Consider the following 16731-nt stretch of genomic DNA (forward strand, 5'->3'; position numbering starts at 1 on the left):
TCCATTCACCATCCCGCTCTCTCCCCATATTTTGCCCTCATGATCAGATTTGCGCTAGGGAAATCCCTACTTTATTTGAACAGGATAAGCAAAGCTTTCTATTGACAAATCCACTGACACCAGCAGGAAAAGTAACCTAAGATTTGTAGATACAGATTTGCCAGTATTTCCTTAGAAGAAGAAAGACAAGTATTAATCAGAAATACTAGCTGCATATTTTAATCCATCAACTAAAGACCTCATGTCATGACTCTTAGTTTACTTTTATTCTTATGTGTTTGCTGTAAAAATACATGCATTAATCAGGAACCAAATCTGGTTGCAGGTAAACAGTTCTCTAAAACAAAATGAGAGACCTCCCCATTCTGTTTAATACAAATGGGTTGCAACAGATACTACCCAGTATAAGCAGAGCGTGTCGTCCAGAAGCAGGCACAAATCCTTCACCATGCAGGAGCCCGACACAGGAAAACACTAACCAGGAACCAAATGTTTCCCAGGGCGGGTGACTTATATCTGTGAACCCAGCACATGGCTATTGCAACGCACCACTCGCCTCGAGGACCCACTCGCTGCTCCCTCTCTTGGGAGGCCACGCGGCACCAACTTGATACCAAAGTTAGAACCTAGCTGCAATTTTGCTTTGTGCGAAGGGCAGAGCCAAGCAGCTCCCCTGATCTGAATGCTGACACGTTTGCTGCGAGCGAGCTTTGTAATATCTCAGAGCACAAACAAGGCTGCAGAGATAACACTAGGAGGGAGAGGAGGCACACACTGAGGAGGAAATGCATATTTTCCACATCACATCAGCCCAATTATCAGTTATCCCTTTTTGCAGAATTGTTTTAGCTTTGCTTAAAGCTCAAAGAGTGCAGCTACTTAACCCCCCTACCCCTCAGAATCATGTGTTTTTTTTATCCCCATGAAAAGAGGCCAACACAAACCTTGTTTTGCAAGAGATGAGTCATGCTTCAGGATTTATGTGGTGCAGCACTGTGCACACAGAGCTTTCAGAGCAGAGCTCTCTGCAAGGCAGCCTGAGGAACACCTACGTACAGCACCTGTGAAAGAGCCACGACACGGCTCCGCCTGCCTGGCTGCAGCAGGGCAGCGGCACCTTATCAGCGAGCCGCGAGCGACGCAGGTAGCTCGGGGACAGACTCCAGTGACTACAGGGCTGCGCTGAGGGAGCTCAGACACTGAAGCCTTCATGTTGTTAATGGTAAGAAGTTCCATCCTACCAGAACAGAGTAGTAGAGACCTGCAGGCAGCCCGACATCCAGAATGGCTAGGGCCAGAACACTCTCTACCCGTGTGAGATGATGTCCCCTAGCTAAATGGAGATGGAGAGAAGTTTGACAGGCTCTCTAGGATTCCTACTTTAAAGCCACTAGATTTGGTGGCTAATTAAAGTAATTCAGACTTTCAGTGTTTTATAGATACACCACTCATTAGGGTATACTTTCCAAGAGTGTCCAAGTACAAGAGTTCATTTTGACTTTACAGGGGGCTTTTTTTAATTCTTGGTCATGCAAATATTGGAAGAAAACATTTTAGGCAACATTTCCCAAAATTATCATGACTTTACACTAATTAGTAATTAATATTACTTCATTAAGAATTGCATTTTCAGAACTCAACTCCTACATGTCTGGAGCATGTGACTAAGTTCCTACAGACACCTCATGAAACCCTGGCTGGAAATTCAAATCCGTGACGCAAAACATGGAAGCGATGGCTGGAGACAGGAGAACACACAGTCAGGAAATCAATCTCTCAGGGTATAGCTTTGAAGTGCTTCATTTAAAACAAAGCAGAGAAAAGGTGATTTAAGGGGAACATGACATTGTTATTTTGCTTCTGTAATGTGAGTGCCTGAGGAGGGAGACATATGAAAGCTCTGGAGAAAGAGACAGGCAAAGTGCCCTTCAGAACTAGGATCTGGCTTCTTAAGTCACTGGCATTCAAACATACTTTCCACAAAGCTTAAGCAAACAAGATTTTTGGCAAGAAATCACTCACTGGACACATCAGCCACCTGCCCAAGCTGTTAGTTAGTGCCCACAGAGTTATCCGAGTCCTTCCTGTATGACAATTTCTTAGCAGAAATCCACAACAAACATAGTTTTGCCCAGGTGCTGCAGAGGAGTATCAGCTACTTGTTGTTTTTTCCACTCTGAGACCTTTGCTTCCACTCGGCATCAGTGGTTTCAGCCTGGCAGGCCATCATTGCACTATTAACAGCCTGACAGATGTAAAGCAGGAGGAAGAATTTTTCTAGTCAGTAAGAGAGGAGGATAAAAGAAACCTCAGATCCTTACCCCCTCTCATTCAAAAGCAGAAACAGGAGGTTTTCTAAAACCCCTTCCTGGGAGATGGAGGCTGAGTTGGGAAAATAGTGCAAGTTACTGTGCTATGGTTATTGCACTAAGAAGAGAACCAGAGCAGAACCACGAACCAACATGATCATCTCCTGATTCCATTCTCTTTTGTGAGGAAGGAGAAGAATTCCATCACACAAATCGTAAATGAGATAAAGATCATGTTTTTCCACTGCACAGCTCTGACCAAAGTCTGTAACGAAGGGCAGGAGGGAAGGAGAAAAAGGAGGAAAAAACTCTACCTTTTTGCGGTACAGCATACTAAAAACACCATTAGTTTACTGCATATTAAAAATGTCATTATTAGATTGCTTTTCCCTGAGACTGCTGAATCTTAAACAAGGCAGAGACTTAGAAAGTTCATTTGGTTTCTCAGATTGTCTCTTCTGCCTGACACACATTTCCTAAGAAAATCTGTTTGAAATACTCTGAATATGCAGCTCCTAGAGAATGTGTGTGCCAGAGTAACAGAAGCCAAGCAGTACAAAATATGTGAGATATATATATGAGAGGGTGAGAATAGAGTTGAAAAATTATCTCCCAAAAACCTTAAGTGAGATCTGCTACCTTAAATCATTAGTTTCATGTCACATTGAACTGTTCTAGCACACAGACTGCCTGGGCTACATTTGAACAGCCCATTCAAAGATGAATACAGTGACTTTGGCGGGAAGGAAAGAAGCAGAATATCAGTAGGTTATAGCCACATAGGGCAAAGAAAAACATATTTTAAGGTTTCTTTTTTATTATTATTAAGATTTTTTTTTTTAGTAATGCTTCAAAATGCAAGCAGAGAAAAATCAAAGTCTCACAATAGGAAAGTAACAGACACTCACAGAGGCTCCAGAGGATGCATCATTTAAATAAAAGATGAATATTCCAGGAAATTGCTCTATCTTTGGCAAAACAGGTGGTCCTTGGTTTCTAAATCACTCATCAACCAGAGCTGATCAAGCTCTCACTCGAGGAAATAGAAATATTACGTTTACTTACATGAGAACTGGATATTTTTGCCATAGAACACATTCTGTCTACTGGGCGTGGTTACATACTGGATGATTATACAAACGATCATTCCTTCCACTGCAGGAATTAGTGACAGAAAATGCTTAGTTTGTGTTCAGCTTATCAGACCAGACAAGCATAATAATAATACCAATCACCTTCAGAAAGAACTTAAAAGATCCTTAGATAAAAAAATAGCATCAAGAAAGACAGTCATCCTGATTTCTCATCATTTTAGATGCAAGATCTGTGTGCTAATCCACACTCCAGCAAGTGCTCTCAATCGCTTTTCTAAGTACCTTCTTCAATGAACTTGTAATGACTGAAAAAAATAAAAATAAAAAAAGGAATTTCTCTCAAAACAGAGAACTGAACCTCTAGCTCAACATAGGGCTGTGCCAGATGTGACCAAGAGAAGACAGAGCTGTGATCTGGGTGCATCTCCTGCAGTTTGTCCTGAGGAGCAGAACAGGAATAAACAGCACCAGATGGAGATCAGCCCCAGCAAATTTTCCCCCATGAGCGAGTTTCTGGTATGTGCTCACTGTCCAGTTTGCTCACTCCTCTTTTGCAGAGGTTTTTAGGACAAAGGGAAAGTAGAGGAATCTTTTACTGGCCAGAGCTCACTGGGTGTTTACTGAGCACACATTCTCTCTTTGCCCTAACACATGTCTTTTTACCTGTTAACCTGCAGGTTAAAAGTTTTTCACAGACTGTTAGAAAGAAGCAGGTGAGCCTGGTCAGGCCCATCATCTTCAGGCTCAATTTGTAAGATCATTGTTTAAAAAAAAAAGGTCAGAAAACGGATAAAGCATTCTCACCTTAGTAATCTGCCCTGAAGTTGAGCTAGCCTTGCTTTTCTAATTGATCTCGCAACAGGGCAGAGAAACAGTAATTTACTTCTACTACTAAAACGTTGTAGCCTATTTCCCTTTTGGTTTTGCAAATGCTCACTCCAGCTACGAGATATTATTATGACTTTGACTGCAAAATGAAAGGACTCTAAAATGCTTCTCCTAGAAAGCCACTGAGAGAGTAGGACCTGGCTGCCTCCTAACTGTTACACGTGCTGCTTCCTAACACGGCCTTGTGACTCCCCACACGACGGGTTCAAATACGAATACAAGTGTCAAGGCTCTCTGAACAGCCTGAATGCAACAAGGACAGCCCCAAACTATCTCTGTCTGTAAGATTAGGGAAATGCTGTTGTTTGTTCTGAAAGCCTTTGCCCCTGTATACAAGTACACTCTGCTCCCTTTCTGAGACTCAAAGTTAACAGAGACATGCCTGTGGGATGACTTCCCCTCTGTTTACATACTTACCCCTTTACCCCGTTAGTCAGTGTTCCTTCCTGAAGCTATAACCTTTGGTAAGGTCTAGGATCTGCCTGAGCTTTCTACATCTGTGATGGACTACAGATTGCTTCTGACAGTCCAAAATAGCTTAGGAAAGGGCAGAGATGTTTTCCCGGAGGTCTCCCCATTGCACAGGGACGTAGCTACTGCTATAGCCTCCTGCCTTAGTGGGTGAGTTTGAGGAGGGGGCTTCAAGGGGCACCACCACAGCAGGTGCCAGAGTGCTGCTGGAGCTGGGCCAGGCTCCCTCCCCGCCACCAGGACACAGAACGAGGGAGCAAGAAGCAGATGCTCCTCTCCTTGGAGCTCTCCAAGCCGGCACTGCCACTCAGAGAAAGGCCGGTCATACCTTTGCCTCAGGCTACATCCGCAGACTTTCCTGAATGGTTTAGGAGCACAACCCCCTTTGCTATCAATGGATGACATTTTCCTAGAGGCCCATGCTCCTGCATCAATAAGAAGTATCTGAAATACCTCATTTCAGAAAAAAAACGTAACAAGAACTTACTTAGTCTTGCACAAGAACGGGGACTATACAGACACCTCTCAGCCCCTGCAACTTCATGAAGGCACTGAAGAGAAATATTCTTGGATGCGGACCTGCAGCAAAAGACAAGACTCATCCAGATGCTCTCACCAACTCAACTGGCTTTGGATTGGATCCACATGTGAAAAAAATATGCTCTGTGTTCTTCACAACATAGAGAACTATAGCAAGAGAGATTTCTAATTACACAAAGTTGGGTTATAACAAAGAGACGCTGAGATGCCCAAGCACTTACTGTTCCTTTCCCCAAACAGTCAGAAGCAAGTCAAAAAACTGTTCTCAGAGGCGCAGACCCATCATACCTTCAGCAAACACCCCCACATACCTGTTTCCTCAGCATAAAATTAAAACAAGCAGACGAATATTTTTTCCTCTACTGTTTGCTTTCTATTTACTTTCTGTTGCTACCTTTGTAGAACTCACTTATTTTTCATCCACTGCCTGGTCTTTCCAGAGCCCAAGGAGCTGCTCCACGTAGCTCTCCACATGCAGCTGGCAGTTGTGGCATGAACAGGCAGAAGGTCATGAACAGAAACTGGAGCTCCCAGCTGGGACCAGAATTTGGACTGCGATGGAATGTACCATCTCAGTTGTTCTTTCAGCAGACATTTGAGGAAATGGAGCTGTAAGTTGTCCTTTTATGAGTTGTTTATTACTGCTATTATTCAAAATTTCTTTATTACCAACATTTCTCCACTGATTATCCCTGGAAAGCAAAATACTAAGAGGTCACTGAAAGACTCAAACTCACTTTTGAAGGCGAACAAATTGTTACAGGGATTTATTCACACAATTCCCAGCAGAAAAAAAAAAAATATATATATATATATATATAAGCAACCTATTTTAAAAAAACTCCCTAAATGCACATGCATAAAATACCAAGTAATTCAAACCTTAATCCTGTTTCCTCACTGTTAGTAGTATCACTTTTTGTGCTGAAAACAGCAACCTCCTCCCTCTGAGCAAAGATCAAGGACTAGAGATTTTCACACTCTGGGCACTGCAAGCACCATAAATAACAATTTATTGAACGAATCTCACTTCACTAGGCCTGACTTTTCCAAATTTGTATGATGTGTGAAATCTTTTACTGCTTAGAGACCTGTTAAGCACACAGCCACAAAAGCTGCTTAAAGCCATTGCATCTCATTGTTTGAAGCCTGAACTTCAGCAACATTTCTTTCTAAGCTAGTTTTTGGGTACACACAGAAATCAAACCCTTGTAAAATCCTTTTAATTTCCTGCTCTGGTTCTTTGGGCCCATAGACCCGACCTGTAAGATATTTCACTACTGTTTTTTTTTTTCCCCATGTTACTGGTAAACTCCTTCAGTTTCAACTGTGGCGCCCATAAACAAAATTCATATCAGACAAGCCAAAGGCTCCAAGACAGACAGTTATTAGCTCAAAGCTGGAGTGTTTCATTTTAGACTTCATCCCCATTTAAACCATGAAAACCTCAGTGAATATTGAATTTAAATCCACTTCTTACCGTCGCTTTCTCCAGGCCTTTGTTAACAGACTCAGTTTATTTTTTACAGAACTGTTTACTCCCCGGGCTGAGAGGGAGCCACACTGCAACAGGGCAAGAAATCATCTCTGTCCAGAAAGGCTCAGAATCCCAGACAGAGCAGACACAAGAGAGGAAAAGGGGAAAAAAAAGAGGAGCTACGTTTCCTGCGTGTGTCACACCGCTGATCAATGAGTTCAGGAAGAAAACTCCTGAGTCTTAATCCAAGGCACAACCTACCACATCACATTACATCATACTCCTTCTTTAATAAAATAATCACAATAAGATAGCTTTTTACATGCAGACTGGCACACTTACAGTTGCAAGACTGCTCATCAGATGCTGCTGCCTGGCTTCTCTCCCTCCTCCCAAACCTTGCAGGCCTCTGATCTGTCTCCTTTCTCAAAGTACCTAAAAGCCCCTAGCAGATGTCTCTTAGAACAGAAAGAGGAATTCACTGGAAAATGTTCTCAGTGGGAAGGAGGCAAACATATCCAAACAATGCTGAAAGCACCTTTATCATTCCTGGTCCCTGTTGGTCCCGGCACGCTGCTTCTGCAGGCCAAAAGCACAGCGGCGGCTCTGTGTCTGGGCAGGCTCCCCGCTAACCCCCGTCTCTGGGGCCGGCCGGTCTGAGGCAGCTTCCAGGAAGAGGCTGTGGCTGTTCCAAGGAAAAGCTTTCTGCTTCAGGCCTCACCACTGCAGGATGCTCCTTCCACAAGCCATCCCCACAGGCAGGGCTCTGCGTACTTTGCCAACCAGGAGTGACCGGGAACGGGGAAGCGTGGCAGCAGCTGGCAGTGCCTCAGCACAGCCCTCATCCTCTCCGTACCGCTCCTGCGCTTTTCCACCCAAACCACTGTGCCATCTGCAAGGACACAGAACTGGGTCCTTCGGACTCATAATGAGTTAGAAGTCTGACCTGTGGTGATTTTGCTAAATGAACACTTATACAGAAATAGGCAAAAGGCCGCAATTAAGAACGCCATAGAAACACAACCTGAAGGAAAACATCACCACCATTTTCAAAAACCTGTCCCAAAACCCCTGGGAGTGACTCACACATCTTCTCAAGTACTGGAGAAACCCTTGCCTAGCTGCACAATTCTCGCTGGAATTCTGTGAAATTAAGTCATTCCAAATGGTCAATCAAACTAAGAGTTGCTGACAGGGGAAGAGATCAAATGAAATGTTCCTGTTGCTCTAGATGACAAGAAAGACTGCTAAGGAAGTCATTCTATAGCCTGAAAAGGGTCCACAGCTTTAAGAAATTCTCCCCTAAAGATTGTAAAGCTTTTACTATGCGAAGTATTTTTGCTATTGTGTACACTGGCAGCCACTAAGTGCAGCTATTATTTCTGGCGGTAATTCAGAGAAGGATGGGGCTGATAAAGCATTTAACAAAGTCTGCTTGGGTCAATCCATCTGTTTTTAACCATCCATACAGTCCTCCGAGTCCTTTTAAAAGAGGCTGGATATTCCTGAGTGTAATACATTAATATCTTTTCTTTACTATCTTTTATTATTTATGATGCCCAGCAAAGAATGTCATCTTTAAAATGTCCACGTGCTTCTGTGCAGATTGCACACAGAAGGGCTGATTCCCAGCTGCAGCAGCTCCGCGCAAGGCTGGGACCCGCGCTGCTCCCTCCCTGCGCCACGGGAGAAGAGAGCCCGCACAGAGCAGAGACATAAGAGCTCTGCTGAAGAAACCCAATGTGGAGCTATGGAAAGGAAATGTTTTCAGGTCACATGACAACCAGGAAAAATAACCTGACTAGCTGGGACAGACCACATCAGCATTCTCAACATTCACACTGCACAGGTTTGGTTACTGAAGGATTTCAAACCCAGCTCTACTGGCGACTCTCTAAGCTGCATGGAGCAAATCAGGGTGCAAGTTTCGGCACCCCAAGTCCCTGCTGAACTACAAGGTACCAACAGCCATAAGGGGGAACATGTCAGTGACAACCTCTGCTCACAAGAGCTCTGTTCCAAAACAGAAATGAAATACCAATAGGACTATATTGCTTCCAAACAGTGTGCAAGCATATGTAGCTATGATGAATACGTAATAGATAACTATTGGCCTCCCCATTTTACAAAAAGCAGTAGGTCAGGACAAGTGGCTTGCAGCTACTGACAGCTGCAGAATGTTACTCACCTGATACAAATAACTGTCGATAAAAAAAGTATTCAAATTCAGCAGTGAGACACTCCAATTCAAAAATGCTTTTGGCCATTTCCTAAAACCTTTTGTTTCAGGAGACAGTACTGTCCTGAGCAACATGTGATGGCTCAGGTCTCTTTATCACTTACCTGAGCTTATCCGCTACAAAAATCACGCGCCGCTCCAAGAGGAGAGAAGCAAATATCCTGATGATCTGCCGCACGCTGAGGCACTTGAAGAGACACTCGAAGTCCACGTGCTCGAGGCGCGAGTCCGTGGGCCGCCGCAGCTCGATCACCTGTGCACAGTCAAGGACAGGCAGTCAGCCTCCCTGGTGGGGCTGCAGCGCTTGGGGATACCCGGCCCCTGCCCGCCACTCTGTCCCCTTGCAGGACAGGGGAAATGGAGAAGCTCCAGCCTCTGCAAATCAAGGTTGAAGCCACAGCACCCAGAGTGTATTGCACATTGCTATAAAGTCAGTCTTCTTCCCAGAATATAATGATGTGCATTCATTCCACCATCATTTCCTAGGAAGGCATAATTCTGACTTCTAGCGACCCTGCCCGAGCTGTACAACTTGGCTGAGCCAACAGTGTGAAGTGAGTAACAAACTGGAAGCAGAGGGAGAGGGAGCCTACAAGCATGAAAGGGGAGGGCACCCTCTTCACCAGCTAACCTGATACCAGTTAGCTGGAGTTTAAACAGCCACGAAGGCAATGTAAAGTCGGTATTAACTTGGCTAATGATTCAAACACACACGTAGAGGCGAGTTACAGACTACATTTAAGTGCTGAGCAAAACTTAAACCCAATTTACCTTATTTTTCACTGCTTTATTAAGTGTAATTTATTGTCTAATGCTTAAAGCCTTTTTTTTTTTTTGTCATACAGGTATATACATATATATATACTTAACTGGGGAGTCAGGACAAGGTCTTAGATGGTGACTTCTGACATCCCTTTAAAGTATAATTTCACACTTCATCCATGACCTCAGGCCCTCTCCTTCCTTTTCTCAAATGCCTTTCACTTGATTCCTTTATTACATCTTCCTTTTACTCTGCATTTGACATGTTCAGATGTGGAACTTGAAGGCAGAGGACAGAAAAAAAGAGAAGAGGGAAAATAACATGAAGAAGAGAATAACAGAGGAAGAAATATATGAAGTGTAAGACAGTAATGATGAACTACTGAGGAATTTGAGGAAATAGAGGGGAAAAGGAAAAAGTTGGCCAATTTGAAGCTGTGTTGAAATCTCCAAAGACATATTAACAGTAACATATACACGTCTCCTCCTTTCCATATGTCCAAAAATCATCATCACTTTATTGCTTTAAACCCCTTCTATGCTTTCATGCAAATGACATTGCATTCCTCTAATATACTGCATTAGGTTTATACTTGAGCAGCCCTCACAAAATTCCTCATAAACACAATGTTTTAAGGCTATAATCCACAGCAAGAGCACAGGATACTGGAAACCAAACCAGTTTATACCAGTTAATTGTAATACAGTTTTGTGATCAGTGACACAGAACTGTAAAATAGTAATACACAGATTAGCTTTTTAGTAGTCAGAAAAAAGCCTAAAACGCATGAACAACACGTGACCAGAGCATTTTATACTGGTCACCCTCCAACCTCCTGCTGTTGCTCCGAACAGCCATACGGACCGAGTTGTGGATCGACGGCAACCCATCCATTTGCACATCTCCGAGGAATGTGGCCTGCTCTCTCCCCCACTCAGAGAGGTGCCCACTCCCCTTCCTTAGCAGTGTGATTGAAAGCTCAAATTGTATTTATGTGCCGAATCGTAAGGAGCTAGTTTTGTTGCAAAATTCCCAACACTGAAATCTTGCCGCGGGGAAGGATGCATTGCAAGTTACAGCAGTTTTTACAAATGCCATAGATGTTTTGCGGTGCTTGGCAAAGCTTTTTGCTTCAGTTTGCTCTTAACAAAGAAATACACTGTCTACTTCCCAATTAATCATCATCTTTGTTTAGGCCAGAGGAGCCACAATGGAAGGACAAGACTCTGTTCCTAATTAAGCCAGTGCATTCCATCTAAATAATGAGTTTGTACTAGCATAACAGAGAGCAAAGTTGAGCCAAAGTAGGGTTGTTTGTTTGTTTGAAATTATCTCAATATTTTTCTCTGGGAGAGTTCAGATGCTTGAGCTGAGGATAGAGAAGTTGCAGATCCACGGTTCCCAGATAGAGTCACATCAAAAAAGCACTACCACATCTTTCCACCATTACTTATACCATACAGTTGACACAGGAAACCAAGGCTGATGCTAGTTTTTGTCTCTGTGATAACGCTCGGCAACACTACAGCTCTTACTAGGACAGACTTAGCGGTTCCTACTTGTTCTGTTAGCTAAGCTAGGCTAAACATAATACGGACTTCTTTTAAAACATAGTTTGCAAATACAGATAAAACAACAAATATATTAATATCAATCAATTTATAATCATCAGTGGGAATTAGTATTACTGAATTAACACAGGGGCACCTCTTGCACTGCTCTTTTTTGAGGATGTACTACTTCACATGACTTGTAGCACCTGTATGTCTCCAGCTTCTCTTTCACTGTTTATTATTGGAGTTATGAATAAGAAGGCTTCAACTTTTAATGTTTGCAGTTGTTTTTTACCTCATTTCCAGCTCCAGGCAGGAACGTTTTGACTTTGATTGTCTTTCCAGGTGCAGGGAAAGGAGATTCCATCAGACTCCTCATAAATGGATAAACCAAGGCAGCAGATATACCCCTTCTCCTTTCAACCTCATCCAGGATCTGATCCATTAGTCAGAGAGAGAAAACATGTCAGCACAACGTACACATCCGAGGCACCCTCTGTCCCATGTGTGCCTGTGCACATGGCAAATCTGAGTTTAATTCTCCTCTGCCATGCACTCCTTCACTACCATCACAGCCACGGGATTTGACCCTACCCCGAAAATGATCCATCTTCCATTTAGAAAATGAAGCTCTTCCTGGAATGCAGCTAAACAGAGAGACAAAGAAGAAATAACACATTTGTAAAGGAGAGATAAGATTCTACATGGTAAAAAGGGATCAGTAGTGGAATTTGGCCTGAACAACAGTCAACTGAAGAAGAAAAAGATCAAGACAAATCCCATGATTACAGGCCACATGAGTGTCAGGCCCCAGCTGCAAACCTGAGATCAGCATAAGGAGAAACACTTTTTTCCATGCTGGGCATCTCCAGGCTTACCAACGTTCAAGTTAGATGACAAAGCAGCATCAACAAAGCTGCAGCTCTTTCAGTTCAGAGGGCAGGAAAATGCCAGTGCAGCAGGAACAACAACCCTACCACACTCTGCTTTTCACTTTACCAGGAAAGATCTGGAGGAAACCTGGCCAAGGTCACTTTGGAGTCTCCGTGGTAAACTGGAGGCAGCCATGAGCAGGCTCTTGAAGCGTGCCCAGCTGTTTACACTGGATGCCTGCATCAAGGTCATTTGCTGTTTGACATGACGCAGAGCAGGCAATCTAGTTTTAAAATGAGCAAATGGAACTTCTTACAGATAGAAAGGATTTTTTTTTCTTCTCTCTATGCTCACATGGGCCAACATAAATTAGATCACAGCTAAGTTTTCCCACATTAGACAGACCATATAGATGATAAACCTAAAGAAGAAGTAAAAAGCAATCTTCAAAGCAGTTAGCGGTTTGACCTGAAAGAGTGATCTTTTAACCACCACTCAAGAGCAAAAAGCCATACAAGAGTTAGTGGGTCTGAGCCAAGCATTTTCCCTTGTTTCTCTTGGAAGTGCTTTTCATTGAAACAAAATATGAAAAGGCTCTTAAGCACAAGCTGGTGAATTACAATGGAAGCTAACGACACGAAATGCCAGCAGAGGCATTTACTGGTGCACAGCTTCCCTTTCCTCCCTGCAACATAGGAAAGGCCTAACTCTGAAACATACCTGCGTACATACACATAGCTTGCATTCTAGTTAGTGCAAATGCAGATGACCATAAAGGAATATATGGATTTCATTCTTAATGGAACTTGCAGAGCAACATGCAAGTTGCATCTAATCAAACAAAATGTCCTAATGTCAAGTAGCTAGCAATGAATCAAGGCTGTGCCTGGGGTTCCTCAGTCCTCCTGCCAGTCTGCCCTTGTTACACTCCCACCATACACCTCCCTTGTAGCCACAGGTGACGTTTTAAGTTGTTGACATTGGGGGCTTTGTTTTGAAACATTCAAAGAAAAGCTCTTTGTGAAAGGGATTGTGTCACCTCATGTGTGAGATATCCCAGTCCTAATATACTTCACAATATAAATAAAAGGCATCTGAGGTGAACGAATGATACCCAGGTGAACTGGCAGGGTCTGGAACGAGAACAGCCACGGCTCCCAAGTTTGCTTTAGCAGGGAGAAGAGCATAGGCCCCTGACAGGCCTGCTCAGGGCCCAACATAGACATTGTGGGAGCCCTCCTGTCTGCAGCAAGATGAGGAACTTCAAGCCTGAGCAGACACTGCTGTGTCTCCAGGGCCTGCCTGCTCCATCTCCTCTCCTCCCCACCGAGACACGGCCCCTCCTGCAGCCAGGGAAATCACACTGAGCCATCAGGCACTGATTTGCTTGGACTGGATGATCAGACTCTCTCATTCACATTATGGATACAACTGGGAAAACAGATTATTTCCCATTCTGGCCTGTTACTGTTCTTTGTTGTCTGCTGCAGGCTTTATATCCCAGCTGCTTATAACCAGCTGATTATAGGCAGGATACTTGCATTTCCAATTTTCATATTTTCTGTTTTATGTTTTTCCCTCTCCCAATCTTTCCATGGGAAATGAGGCCAAAATTAAGATAAAAACATCAGAGCAACTGAAGAGCCTCAGGACTTCTCTCCATATCATTAGCTTCCAAGATCATCATTTCTGTGAGCTATGCATCATGCCCAGAACAACGCATTCTGCTTCACTCATAGATATCTGGGTTTAGATACATATTATGTCTAAGAGTCACTGCCATAAATCCTCCGTTTCAGAGCTTTGTGAAAGCCATCAGAAGCAGAACTGCAATTAACTATTTCAGCCTAATTGTTCTTCTTCAGAAAAGAATTGTGTTAAACAAAGTTTTATTTAGGAAATCTTGAAATTTGCTTCTATGAAGGATAACATCAGAATGGCTATTAAATCATAAGGCTGATACAAATGTCACCATTTTTACTAAGTGATTTACATAATTGTTTCAGCTTTATTTTTATATAAATGAACAAGAACAATCTCTGTTTAAATTTTATGAGATTTCCTGGTTTTCCTGGTATCTGAAGTTAAAATCTCTAGCGAATTAAAAAAGAAATCTAAGCAATATATCACAATTTGAAAAAAAGGAAGGCAGACATTAGATATCAGATACATCGTTGCCCTCCATGGATCACCTGCAAATCCTGAGTGGTATACTGAGGTATTTCAAATATTCATCAATCAGCTATGTTTTTAATACTGTACATAATAACCCCACCCCCCCCAAAAGAATAGTGCCTGGAGCTGTGGAACTGAGGCTCTAAAGCCTTTCAGCACCTCAGTTTAGTTACAATTCCCTGCTTAATCTCTCAGATCTCTTGCAGCAAGAAATTTATCAATTAGGTAAACCACATCAGCATATGATGCAACTCTGGATTCATTAATGTGGAGGCCAGTGAGATGATTATGCACACTTTCTTAACTTCTTAAGACAAAAAAATGCCAATAGAGCTAAACTCATAGCATTCACTTATCAGGTAATCTTTTTTCTTAACCTCATTATTCCACGGGGTATTGGAATAAAAGTGGTACTGGCCCATCACTGAAATTGTGGATGCCAAGAATTACAGCTCAGCACAGAATGGCTTCAGAAAACAATGGAAAAAACTCCAGTCAGCCAAATCAGACACCCAGATGTTTTCTGAATCAAGTTTTGCCTCAGTCACAGAATAAGACCTTCTTTGAGGAAGACAGTAATAGAGATGGAATATCCAAAACAGCAACTATAAAATATGGTTAACTCCCATCAAAGGAAGAAATTCTCCTTGTTTGGTTCAACGTTGTGGATGTTTCTCAGTAAACAGTCAATTTAAAAAGCAATACTGAAAAAAAAAGTCTTACCTTGGAAAATAAGTCAAAGCAGCCCAGGCGGCTGATGACACAATAAACTTCAGGTAGGCGTGGGCCTTTTCCACTTGGCTGATAACAGAGAAAGGGAGATTGAAATTACACATTAATTTGCAGCCATAAGGAAATACACTTATCTTTCTGATCACAAACTTGGCCCTAATGTGACATCTTTCACTATCCGCCTCTCCATCAAAATAGTTACTCTTGGAAAAGCATCATATTTCTTCCATAAGACAGAAAACTAAAAAGCATAAATACTGCTTGCTTATCCACTTTGGAAATCACAGTGCTTTGGAGCTGTTTCCTTACATGGCTCCATCTTGAAGCCATAATAGCACATTTAAATATGACAATATCTTATGTGTCTGCTATCACAGTCTTCTGTTCCTGCTATGGCATGAAGAGTGAGGCTGCCCTGGGGCCATATGCTGGGAGATGAGGACTGCAATGCTAAGGAGAGGCTACAGCAGCTTTAGTTCCCTACTCATCTTCTGGTGTGCAGAGGGAGTTTGACTTCCAGAAAGCCAGCAGAAAGCTAAACAAGGGCAGGCCACGTGAGCTAAATCAGTAAGAACAAGGCCAATGCAGAGCACTTGTGAAAGGCCGCCCTCGCTGGCAGGACCTGCAGCTCCCCTGCCTGTGTCCTGCACATGCACGGAGGCCATGGACAGCTGGGAGGTCCTGGGCATGCACAGCAGCCCCTGCTGGGTTTTCAATCAGTTGGATTTCTGCTTTGTGCAGTTGCAGTTGATTTTCAGCAGCTTGAGGGACACACGCTTCCTAGAGGGTGCTACTTTACCAAGGCTTTACCACTTGAGACCGTCAAGCTGCCTAGGCCAGCAGCAACACCGGTGACAGCGCAGGAGGACTCAGGCACAGCAGCAAAGCCAAGGAGCAAGGGCTCCATGCAGGGCCTGAGCACTCAGCAGGCTCCCTGTGTCCAGGGGTCCTGTGCAGCCGGCTGGGCTTGGGCAAAACCGAGTAAAAAGTGGCTCCAACAGAATCACTTGGTGCCTCTTGGCCACTTTGTACAGCTGTGCACTACTGATACGCAGCAGTGACAAAGTCATCCCCACTAACAACAGGGCTCTGAGAAAGGGGCTTGCAGTCATCGTTTCCATCAGCTTCTGCCCGCCTGTGCACTAAGGTGAGGCAGCTGATCACCTCCTCTCTAGCCACATGCAGAGCTCAACCTGCAACCCTGCGGGGATCATGAGGTGTTGCCAATGCTGTGAAAAACTTCCCTGCCAGGCTTGATACTCATAAGCCCCAGAGATGCCGATCAGGAGAGTCTGAGGGGTAGCTGTGCTTTCATATCCGAGTATTGCTGCCTCAGCCGGGACGGCCAGCAGGTGCCTGGGCAATAGAGATGATGAAAAAATACCAGGACTAAATGAATACAGATGGGTCTATTTCTGGATCCAAACCTGCTCACTACACGTCACATCTCTGAAAAAGCAGAACCCTTTTTTGTCCATATTAGGTATAAAACCCTTTCTAAAGGCATAGAGTGATTATATCAAGCATGTGGGATTTTGGTTAAAATCATTTTGTCAAATCTGCAGGAATGCCGAAGCCATGCCAGCAGCCTTGGACAGCCCCCAACCAAGAGCTGTC

General features: G+C 43.5%; 1 protein-coding gene across 2 annotated transcripts in view; it reads right to left on the reverse strand.

The window, feature by feature from the left end:
* Window positions 1–16731, reverse strand: part of DENND2B (DENN domain containing 2B) — a 104028-nt gene that overhangs the window by 9518 nt on the left and 77779 nt on the right. For both annotated transcript variants that reach the window (XM_010225815.2, XM_088525742.1), the window contains 3 exons: window positions 15106–15183; window positions 11630–11770; window positions 9123–9271 (listed from right to left, as the gene is read on the reverse strand). In XM_010225815.2, the coding sequence (XP_010224117.2) occupies window positions 9123–9271; window positions 11630–11770; window positions 15106–15183 (368 nt within the window). The remainder of the gene's footprint in view (window positions 1–9122; window positions 9272–11629; window positions 11771–15105; window positions 15184–16731) is intronic.

Source organism: Tinamus guttatus, unplaced genomic scaffold (genome assembly GCF_059628265.1).
Source record: "Tinamus guttatus ecotype Peru unplaced genomic scaffold, ASM5962826v1 Tinamus_guttatus_pri_ptg000240l, whole genome shotgun sequence".
Lineage (NCBI taxonomy): Eukaryota > Metazoa > Chordata > Aves > Tinamiformes > Tinamidae > Tinamus > Tinamus guttatus.